The 11,664-nt window shown below is 47.8% G+C and overlaps 1 protein-coding gene across 1 annotated transcript in view; it reads left to right on the top strand.

The window, feature by feature from the left end:
- Positions 1-7,735, top strand: part of PDE4B (phosphodiesterase 4B) — a 312,539-nt gene extending 304,804 nt beyond the window's left edge. The window contains exons 11-15 of the mRNA XM_003784243.3: positions 416-515; positions 1,825-1,979; positions 2,079-2,201; positions 2,924-3,106; positions 5,801-7,735. Of these exons, the coding sequence (XP_003784291.1) occupies positions 416-515; positions 1,825-1,979; positions 2,079-2,201; positions 2,924-3,106; positions 5,801-6,166 (927 nt within the window). The 3' untranslated portion in view covers positions 6,167-7,735. The remainder of the gene's footprint in view (positions 1-415; positions 516-1,824; positions 1,980-2,078; positions 2,202-2,923; positions 3,107-5,800) is intronic.
- Positions 7,736-11,664: the final 3,929 nt, after the last annotated feature.

The raw sequence follows: 11,664 nt of genomic DNA, 5'->3' as shown, positions 1-11,664 counted from the left end.
ATTTAACTGAATAGTGCCCTGACTTAGTGATGTGAATAGAGTCAACATTTAACTGAATAGTGCCCTGACTTAGTGATGAGCAGAGTCGACATTTAACTGAATAGTGCCCTGACTTAGTGATATGAGCAGAGTCGACATTTAACTGAATAGTGCCCTGACTTAGTGATGTGAACAGAGTCGACATTTGACTGAATAGTGCCCTGACTTAGTGATATGAGCAGAGTCGACATTTAACTGAATAGTGCCCTGACTTAGTGATGTGAGCAGAGTCGACGTTTGACTGAATAGTGCCCTGACTAGTTATAGACACCCACAGTCCTCTCCCAGGAAGAGTCAACCAAGATACTGTCAGATGAAACTGAGCAGTCTGAATGGGCAGCTGGGTGTGCACTAAGTGGTTCATGTTCCCCCACAGGCCGTCTTCACAGACCTGGAAGTCCTGGCTGCCATTTTCGCGGCTGCCATCCACGACGTCGACCACCCAGGGGTCTCCAACCAGTTTCTCATCAACACAAGTGAGTTTGCCACTGGCACAGTCATTTGAGATAATCGCACGAGTCAGTGTTTAATTTTTTTTCCACCTAATGTTTTCATTGTGGGGAACAACAAGGATGGTGAGGAGGTAACGCTCCCATTCCTCTCCAGCTGGTCGGGCCTCTCCTGGATTCTGTGTCCCCTCTGGCAGCACAATATTTGAGCTGCAGAGAGAACTGGACAGGGTCAGAGGGGAGACATAAAAAGTTCTCAAAGTTGGGCAGCGCCTGTGGCTCAAATGAGTAGGGTGCCAGCCCCAGATACCAGAGGTGGTGGTTTCAAATCCGACCTGGCCAAAAACTGCAAAAAAAAAAAAAAAAAACAGTTCTCAAAGTTTGGAAAATATAACATGTAAGGAAGAGTGGTAGAAGGACGAGGAAAGGCTTTGGGCCCTGAGACAGGGACTTTCAGCCCTGCGTAGGCTCTGGCACAGAGCATGGTGGCCCACAACTATCCTTGTCTGCTGAGAAACAGCCACGGATGTGGGATCTGAGCATGACAACCTCCAAACAGAAATGAGGTTCCATAAAAGCACTGAATGGGATTCCGAGCTTCACAATGAAGTGCCATTAACAGGTAGTTTCACAGCCTGTCTTCCAGCTGCAGAGGCTGATGCTGGGTGGGGACTGGCAGAGGGTGACCTCCATGACCCTCAGGGTGGCCCAGCCGTAGGACCCCAAGCCGCACTCAAAGCTTTTGTCAGGCTCAAAATACTTGGGTTACATAGTAATGAAAACTCATTCATTCTCTCAATTAATGCACTAAGTGCTACAAATGCAAGTACATTTTCTCTTAAGAATATTAAGAAACAGTTACCCTGTTGTGGTCCTGCTGAGCATCAAGTGTCGATGGTTTTATAGAAATGAGACTTAAGCTACCTGCTATAAGAGTCCCGGTCCTTGTTCCTCAGAATATCTGAGTAACTCAGGTTTGAGATCTATACTTCTTTTATTGACCTCATTCTTCTATCAAAAGAACTTTGGTTGTCTGAGGTCTATAGAAGGAGAAAGGGGATTTTAAACTACAGTGAATTTTAATCAGAGAGAAAGCTTATGCACCAATGTCTACTAGAAGTATTATTTTTCTTGGAAACTGACTCCTTTGGTATGTGGGGGACACATCTACGAAAAAGATGACATGCAGGTGATAGTTCTTGAGATAATTTGTAGAGAATGAGATCTGATTTTACATTGAGATAATTTGTAGAGAACTAGATCTGATTTCACATTGAGATAAGCTGGTGTTTGAATCAGAACCTTCGGACTGTCATTATTTTGTCTTGTTCATTAGATTCAGAACTTGCTCTGATGTACAATGATGAGTCTGTGTTGGAAAACCATCACCTCGCCGTGGGTTTCAAACTGCTGCAAGAAGAGCATTGTGACATCTTCTCGAATCTCACCAAGAAGCAGCGTCAGACACTCAGGAAGATGGTCATTGACATGGTAGGACGTCAGCCTCTCTGCACGCCTCCTTCGTTACACCTCTGCTGTTCCTCCCCATGGGTGGACTGTATTAAGAGCTTCCCTTTTCTTTTACCCAAGGTCTTGGCGACAGATATGTCCAAACACATGAGCCTGTTGGCAGACCTGAAGACAATGGTAGAGACCAAGAAGGTCACCAGCTCAGGCGTCCTTCTCCTGGACAACTACACTGACCGCATCCAGGTATCTTTTGCCAGCCTTGGACTTAGCACGAAGCCAAGCCAAACTAAAGAAAACAACAATTAGAAAAGGGAAAAGCCACAAATTCAGTTAGTTACATACCCTAGGCTACTACTACAGCTTTAGGCTTATTTTAAGAACAAACTAAAAAAAAAAAATAGACTTCTGAGTTTATCCTCTAATTTGTGAGGAAAAATATAAACCTATTTATTGAAGTGCTTAGTTCTAAAAATAAATTGCAAAATCTATTTGTAACAGGACATATGTGACTGCTGATCCCAAAAGTTCATGCTTGGATTTGAGCCCCATTGACTTGCAGTTGGGTCTGTGTTAGACATACAGACCACCATCAGCTGGCCTCTTCTTTCCACAAGTGGAAAAGACGACTATGTCTGCTTCGAGTAATTCTTTGCACTCTTTCCGAACTGAGGAAAGGAGACAATATACCAACGTCTGACCTCAAAGGTCCCTTCCAGCTTTTAAAGTCCCTGTTGGTCTGGGAAGACACACATTTTCTCTCTTTGGGTCTGTGTCTGATGGTGAATAATCAACCCTAGCCAGCTCTGTAACAGTACTGCTTTTTGGGGTTCAGGCGTCATGATTATCAGGCTCCTAAAATGTTCCCAGGCCTGGTACCGAGCGTGCAGGGAGGAGAGGGCTGAGGTGTCGAGGCTCTGGCATTATTCACACATGAGTTCATGGGTTCCCACCACGTGGCCCTGTAGGTCCTTCGCAACATGGTGCACTGTGCGGACCTAAGCAACCCCACCAAGGCCCTGGAGCTGTACCGGCAGTGGACCGACCGCATCATGGAGGAGTTCTTCCAACAGGGCGACAAGGAGCGGGAGCGTGGCATGGAGATCAGCCCCATGTGTGACAAGCACACAGCCTCCGTGGAGAAGTCTCAGGTACCCAACACAAAATTTGCAGAGATTCTGTGAGCTCTGACAATCTCAGGACGGGGGAGGAGCGTCTGTCCAGTCCCTTCTTTTCACAGACTGTGTCGTGAAATGACACAGAGGCAGCCTGGCATTCAGCTCCATGGCACTCCCGGCTCAGCCGACTTTCCACAGCACACAGTTTCACAGGTGGGGATAGTGCACTCATCCCAAACCACAGAGTTTTGGAGTGTGTGTCCCCAGATTGTTCAGACAGTTGTCTAGGACCTTAGCCAGTCCAGCTGCTGTCCCCCCATCCCGTCCAGCTGCTCTCCTCCTCATCCTGTTCCCACCCCCGGCTCTGTTCTGTGTCTACAACCCCCCACTGTCTCCCACCAGAACCCCCCCAGTCAAGCCCAGTCTGGTCCCTTTCCGAGGTTGCCTCCAGGCCTTGGAGAACATGCTGACATTGTCTGGCTGTATTCATAGCTGCACATTCTCTGTGTGCTGAGGACAGGGGCAGTAGGCCACACAGAAGTGTACAGATGCCAGTAGCTGCGGAATATCTGTGCTGGGAAATATCAGCATCCCCACAATGGCTTCAGGGTTCTTTGAAATGTCATTTCTTTCAGGAGAATGAGCTGAGCCAGAGGCTGTGAGTAAGGATAGGTTCACAGGTTGTCTCAAGTCTTCATTCCAAAACCATCTGCAGTGTTTTTTTAAGTGTCTATCCTCTTTCCCACTACCTGCAAATCTCAAGTTTGCATACACCTGTGAGATGAATGTACAGTACCTAGTGTTTTGCTGCTTCTTAGAGAAACCCAATGACATGAAACTGAGACCAATGACGGTGCTGAAGTCAATGTGCTGTGGAAACACAGACGCACTGGATGAGTTAGGGCTGGCGCCGTGCCTCAGAGCCTTACCTGGAACAAGGAGGCCATTAACTGAGAAAAGTCTCGCCCTTTGGTAACAGCAGTGATGCTCTCTGCGTGACGTTCTGTGCCGTTTTCCACACATGATCCCATGTGAACCCCTAAACAGCCTTGCGAGATGGGTGAGGCAGGCATTCGCCCCGCATGTCTGGTGCAGAGCCCTGCTCTAGGCCCAGCTCAGCAGCCACATCCACCCAGAACCCCTCACTCTCTATCCTGTGGGCGAGTCTCCCTGCAGCTGTGATGCCACCGTCCACCGGCAGGTCCCACGGGTGGGCTCTGTTGGACCTTCTCCCATTAGTCCAGCAGCAGAGCTCTTGGCTGGGTGCTTGGATCACAGAGCTCTCTCCCCCGTGACCTAGGAAGTAGCGGCCAGCAGCTGCCTGTCAAAACGTCCTCAGCATTTCTTAACAGAGGCAAACAAACGAGAGGAGATGATGGCACTGCCTCAAGCTCATTCACCTTTCTCTTTTGGCTTGAGCTTATTATTTTGGGTCCCCGGAAAATACCTTGAAAATTGTCTCTAAAATCCACAAAACACCCATAAAGAAGTAAAAGGGAGGAAGACAAAGGGGGTGGGAGAGAACTATCTGAATCGCCCATGGTCAAATTCTTACAATCAGTGCAGATCAGAGGTGCCCAACATTGGTGTGAAGGCTTGTTTGCTAAGGCCAGGAGAGCCCCAGAGAAGAGGATGCGTGTGTACAGATGTATGAATGGAAGTCACATACAGCCCAGCTTCTCATGTACAGCTCAACTCGGGCGCCTTAAATGACTGGCAGGATGCCAGCATGTTAACAAAGCAAAGTTCCCAGCAGCGTGGAACACTGCCTATGTAACATCCCGGGGCGCCCTGCCCACTCCTGCCGCCCAGCCTGCCCAGCACCCCTCCAGCCCCCTAGACCATGGCCGGGAATTCCATTCTCTCACTCAACTCCTGCCTATTCTCCATCTCTACCTGCCCCCACCCCCGTGTTTCCTGTTTGTTGGACCATGTGGAGGTCAGCGTAAGGCCACCTGGCTAGCTTATGCCGGATGCCCAGCCCCCGGTAACCCTAACAGAGCCACGGCCTCACGCTGCTCACAGGGGCACCAGCGGCAGCGGCTGCTCCCTGGTCTTCATTCTCCCTTCTCTCTCCTGGTGGAGAGGATGTGTGCCCTGTGGACCCCAGACACTGGCACATGTGCCGCAGAGGGGATATGGGTTTGTTCCACGGCTTGAAGTATTTTCCAACATTTTATCAAACTCCTCAATGGGCAAAAAACATCCCAGCAAACTGGAAAAACTCCAGGGTAGTCAGCGTCCCACCGTTCTGAAGCAGAGGCAGGCGCTAAAGTTATCAGAGAAAGAGTCTTGAGTCAGAGTGTGTTAGACGTGGGGCTTCCTTCACGGAATGACTCACAGAATCCGAGTGCTGTCAGGGTCATTCCCGGCCAGGATCACAGCCAGACTTCTGATCTGGTGTATGTAAAAGAAAAGTAGTCTGTCACTGTGGGATGACACAGCTTTGGAGTCACTTACCAGTGTGTGACAAGATGTCCCTCTCAGTGAGCCTCCCTTTTCTCCTCTGTACATGGTGATGGTGTCGTCACCTTGCAGGACTGACGGTCAGCACACCGGCTGCCCCAGTGCAGGGCCAGCCCCACAGTGAGTGCTCAGATAATGGGGTCCACTCGTACTGATCTCCCTGGGGTTGTGATTGTTCCTTTGCGTGGAAACCAGGACAGCGTGCTGTGGGGTCCCCAGAGGCGCCTTCTGTAATGGACATGTGGCCTTTCCTTCCTCCAGGTCGGTTTCATCGACTACATCGTGCACCCCCTGTGGGAGACCTGGGCAGACCTTGTGCAGCCCGATGCTCAGGACATTCTGGACACGTTGGAAGATAACAGGAACTGGTACCAGAGCATGATACCCCAGAGCCCCTCCCCACCACTGGACGAGCAGAGCAGGGACTGCCAGGGGCTCCTGGAGAAGTTCCAGTTTGAACTGACCCTGGAGGAGGAGGACTCGGAAGGTCCTGACAAGGAGGGAGAGGGCCACGGCTACTTCAGCAGCACCAAGACACTTTGTGTCATTGATCCAGAAGATGGGGATCCCCTGGGAGAGACTGACATAGATGCCGCAACAGAGGACAAGTCCCCCGTCGACACTTAATCTCCCCGTCCGTGTGGAGAGGAACATTCCGCCCTTGAGGAGCATGCCAGCCGTGTGTGGGGCCAGCCCACCACAGGCCGTGGCTTGCATGGGACAAAGCCGCTTGGCCTTTCCAGTTACTTGAGTTTGGAGCCAGAACGTGAGACCGTGAGCTGAGCAGCAGCCCGGGACACCCTGCGGCTGGCCTGCCACGCTGCCAGGGCAGTGGGGGGCTGAAGCTCAGGAGTGTCCGGAGGCCGGCTCTGATCGGGACGAGACACAGCATGGAGAAATAGTCCACGCTCGGTGTCGGGAGCCTGTCCCCCAAGTGACCAGACTGACAGCTTCTTGTATGAACCTGCTCACCTGTCCCTTGTCTGCCCACCTGTGTGCCTTTTTTGTAAAACATTTCCATGTCTTCAAAATGCTCGTTGAATACCTAGAGTTTAGTATATCAACTTCTACACGAGAAGCATTCAAAGTTGACATAACTTTTTTGATTCTTTCTGGAAGAAAAAAAAAGGAAAGAAAACCGTCTTCCTTCTTTCTTGGGCAATATTCTTCACTTGACTACAGTTACTTTGCAAATGGACAGGATTCCCCTCTAACCACATTCTCCTTCCTGCCCTCCGTCCAGCCGGCTCCACAGCTGTCTCTGTGCCTGCTTCACTCAGTATCTCTCCTCTGGAGCTGCACTCTTTTGCTGTGCACAGAATAAAGAACAAACTGGGGACTAGGAAAGGGCAGTTGTGTCATTCACCGTAAGAGTCTGTGTAGAAACCAGCTTAACCAGGCTCTGTGCCCTGCTGTGCCCGACCCGCTGCCCAGGGGCAGCCCTGTCCCAGCCTGCCCCCCCAACTCACCATACGATTATGCGCTGTTTTCACCGTGATGCTGCCGTCTCTCTCACACTGCCTCTGCGCTAACACCCCGATCCCTGTTTACAATCCTGTATTTATTACTCAATGTATATAATGTAATGTTTTGTAAGTTATTAATTTATATATCTAACATTGCCTGCCAATGGTGGTGTTAAATTTGTGTAGAAAACTCTGCCTAAGAGTTGCAACTTTTCCTTGTAACGTTTTGTATTGTGTATTACGTGACCCTAACATGGCTTACCAGAGACACGGCCCCTCTGGCAGTGAGGACAGCAGTGGGCTTCTGTTTGGAGATTCTGCACCCTCCCGGGCTGAGTTGCTAATACTGCACAACCCTTTATGAACCAGTTTTGGAAATAAGATTCTCACATTAGATACTAAATGGTTTATATTGAGCTTTTACTTTTGTATAGTTTGATAGGGGCAGGGGGGCAGCAGGAGGTAGATTTTACCCACGTCCTATCCAAATCTGTGCACGCATGAGTTGGGTTATAACTGGGTTCTACATAATCATGGCTTTGGTTCAAAAAGCAACACTACATTTGCTCATAGAGGATTCTTCTGAGTGTTCCCAAACTACTGACTTTTTGAAGAGCTAGCCTCCTGCCTGCCCATGACTGGGAATGTCATGTTCTAATTCATTACAAAAGAAAACAATAAAAACAATGTGAATTTTTATAATAAAATGTGAACTGATGTAGTAAATTACATGAATGTGAAGCTTCTTCTGAGAACACTTGGGAGGCCTCAGACTGGTGTCAGTTTCATTCTGTAAAGTGTTTCAGGCTTTAGGTTCAGCTTTGTGATGAACAGTCGAGAAAACAACACAGCCGAGTGTGGCCAGTGGGTCTGTGCATCTGTGCGCCCTGCATTGTTTCAGGTGAACACTTGGTCATTTCCAGAAGTTTCTCACAATGTATGTTATGGTATTATTATTATTATATGTTGTGTTCAAACGCATTCTTAAGAGACTTTACCCAGGTGAATAAACAACAGCATGATCAGATTAGACCGTAGGCCCCGTGATTTTGTGGTTAGTTCTGACGTATTAAAAGCAGATCTTTCTGTTCTTTCCAGCCATTCCCCACAAAGAAAGCCAACCACTTTATCCGGTCAGCATCACAGCTGAAGTTTCAAAATCTGTGTCCAAAAAGTCCCCCAGCTTGGAACGTTTCACTTTTTTTCTTAGCAGCTGTTCACCCAGCTCAGTGGTGCAGGGAAGGGGCTGTTGAAGGAAAACAAACACAACCGCTTTGTTTCATCTTGGACCATTTCTTTCTACCCCTTTATGAATTTGAAGAGGCAGGTGGATTGCCTGAGCTTAGGAGTTCAAGACCAGCCTGAGCAAGAGTGAGACCCCATCTCTAAAAAAAGCCGGGCACTGTGGTGGGTGCCTATAATCCCAGCTACTTGGGAGGCTGAGGCAAGAGGATCACTTAAATCCAAGAGTTTGAAGTTGCTGTGAGCTGTAACGCCACAGCACTCTACCTAGGGCGTGAAAGTGAAACTCTGTCTCAAAAAAAAAATATGGAGAATTTAATCTACTAGATAAATAAAGGGAATCCCCAACTTGGCTGGGTCCTCCAGAAAAATGAATCATAGATCAGAGAACATCAGCATAATGTTTGCCAGGTCATCTCACTGATTCACCTGACACACAAAAAACCTGTGGCCCAAAGACTCCTCTTAAACTGCAGTCCACAGAGCACGGGCAGAGCTCACGCCTTTCTCAGGGATCCATGCAGTCTCCTGCTGATCATATGATGTGATTTTATGTCTGGAAAGAACTGTTTGAATATCATAAGAAAAATACTTAAATGCTTTGTTGAAATCCTAAAGTCAGCATGTAAAAATATTTTATCTTGAGAGGTGTGTGTGTGGGAGGAGGTGGCACACAAGGATCCTGGTGGTCCACAGAGCTCATCCACAGGATGGGGTCTGCCCTAAATGAGCTCCTTGAGCTGGCTGGAATCACTGCATTTCTCTATAAGGACTCGTGAAGATGAGCTGACATGCAGTGCCAGCGTGCTCGACTGGCCACAGGACTCATGTTTCCAGCACTTTCCACACCTCTGATTTCTGAGGGCACCTTATTGTCACTGAGCTTTGACAGACAGAGTGTCAAAGCTGTCACAGTGCTCACAGGTGTGACGTCCACGAAGGCCTGTTAAAAAAAAATCCATATACTTGATCTTCTTAGGAAAGAGCAGAGGACATGGGGGAAGCCTGATTTGAAAACCTCCCCATCCCTGGCCCTTTCCAGCACCATTTTAGATATGGGAATTTGGACAAATCACTTAAATTTTCTAAACCAAAAACATGTCTGATCAAAAGCATCCAGTGACAGGGAACTCAGCAATATCCTTTCAAATAATGTGACTTATTAGGTTTCTGAGATGCAGTCAAATTTTACTCCTCTAGCGCACCCTCTGATTTGTGGTTTCCTTTTCATATGATTCCTTCTCTGGTCTCCTTTTCCAGTTGGAAATAGGAGCCAGACTTCCAGAGGGTTTGACGACATGACCTTGGGGACAATTGTGTGGGCTTTCTGCAGCTCCATTTCCTCATCTGCAAAATAGAGGCATTAACAACCATACCTATGTCCCAAGATTATTGTGAGGATTAAGCGGTAAAAGTTGGAAACTATGGCTTCTGGCCTATGGTGTGCATTTAGCAGAGTCTAAGTGTGAGTAGCCAGAGGCAGCAAGCTTCCTGCCTGTAGTTCCTGAAATCATTTTTCCTATGCCCTTTGTTCACTAGTCTGGTTGAATTATTCTGGACTTGTCCGAATAGACAGAGCTTCTATTAGGATGAGTGTTCCAGAACCAAGCACCACGCTTCTGTCATGGGAGGGCTCCATGTGACTCTCTCCCTTCCTGATTCTGAACATGGCACCAAAGCCACCACTGAGTTCAGGTGGGGCTGGCAGGTGCTTAAGGGCAAACAAGACCCTTCATACCGTTCCCATGAGCCTCTGTTAGGGCAAGCCACCTCCGTTTTGTACTCATATAATTAAGTTTTTGAACTTCAGTGTAGAATTTGTACTTTTACCTGAAAAACCAGTAGCATGTAGGAGAAAGAGTTTCCATTCACATCACATTAATCTATTTAATCTATGTGTAAAGCCCGGCTCTAGCACCACTTGATGACCTTGGAGAAGGCATTTTTTCTGTAAAATGGAGAAATGTTACTCATATCAGAAAATTGTTTGGGAAGAATAAATGAGGAGTGGGCACATTCCCGGGATAGAATGAATGAGTGTTATTAGCGATATTAACACCCTTCCGTGGTGAGTAAATGAGATAATGAGTACATGGAAAACATTTCCATATTATGAGTTCAAGTCTGTTAATTTTGGCCTAGTCATTTTGAATTCTGATTCTCAGAACGTATTAACTATGCCTCCATCAAGATCTGTGCTTTACATCTTTGATAATTAGGTATTTTATACTCTTATGTCACAGCCCACCACTGCCACTGCTTGTCAGGGCCCAGGAATGGCCAGGTCTCAGGCCCGGCTTACCTAGGTTCTGGACGCAGACTGCCAAGCTACCTTACTCAGGAACAATTTCTCTCAGGTGTCTGAGGGCTATCTACTTTAGCGAGAGAGAGAGAGAGAGTCTTAGAGTAAAGGTCTTCTTAGAAAGACAGATCTTAGTCTTTAGCAGAGCTTGGTAATCTTCAACAGAGAGGCGCTGTGCTGGCGTTCTGCAGGCAGGAGAGGAGACAGAGTCAGAGTAAGCAAGTCTGTGATAGAATGCACATTCTCCCGACTGCCTTCTCCTCCAGCCTAATAAAAGGCTGATCTTGTGCCTCTTACACCACAGGTGTAGACTGCCAATTCACCAATGCTCTCATCTCATGAGCTCTCATGCTTGTTAGGAGAGCTAAATCCTACTCCATGCCCTTTTCACCAAGGTGTTCCATTATTGAGCTATACAGATATTTCTTATAACACTCACTCCTCCTAGCCATAGGCTATACAGGTTGCTACACTCTTTTTCTCACTTTAGTAAAAGTGTTAAGCAATGGAGGAGGAGGAATGGCTGTGAGCTAGGCTGCCAGCCGCCCTCTAGATCAGAACTGATCTGTTAGTCAAGGTTCCAGGGGAACGGTCCTGAGTCAATTATAAATTCCCCATCACACCATCACGTAGGCCAATCAGGAAGAACGAGATCAAAGTCTCTCTGACACTCAGGCACCAACCCAAAGCCTCACCCTCCTGGGCACACTCTGCGGACCCTCACTCACAGAAGCGTCTGTGCCCGCACGGCTCGTCCTCAGGAACTAATGATGGTTACTTCCCATTCAAGAAGCCTGAGAAGTATCCAAGAACAATCCATTCTGGAATTTTTCAGACATCAGTTTCATGCTTTCTTTATGGAAAGGGAAATGGTATTTGCCTGCTATGCATCTGCTGATTTGTGGTCTATTTTGTTCTCTCTGCTTTCTCAAAGATCACCAATTCTGCATCAAAAACATGCTGTGAGGTCCTGTCAACAGTCCAGGAAATCACGTGCCTGGAACACAGAACTACTTCGAGAGCAGAGAGGGTCTTTCAGTATCTTTTTGCTGTGCTTGGCGTGTCTAATGGAGAGCGTGGCACTCGCACACTCTGAGTTAAGGGCTTCTGTCCTT

This window comes from Otolemur garnettii, unplaced genomic scaffold (genome assembly GCF_000181295.1).
Source record: "Otolemur garnettii isolate 467f Iridium unplaced genomic scaffold, OtoGar3 scaffold00010, whole genome shotgun sequence".
NCBI lineage: Eukaryota > Metazoa > Chordata > Mammalia > Primates > Galagidae > Otolemur > Otolemur garnettii.
This window is presented reverse-complemented; position numbering and strand designations above follow the sequence as displayed.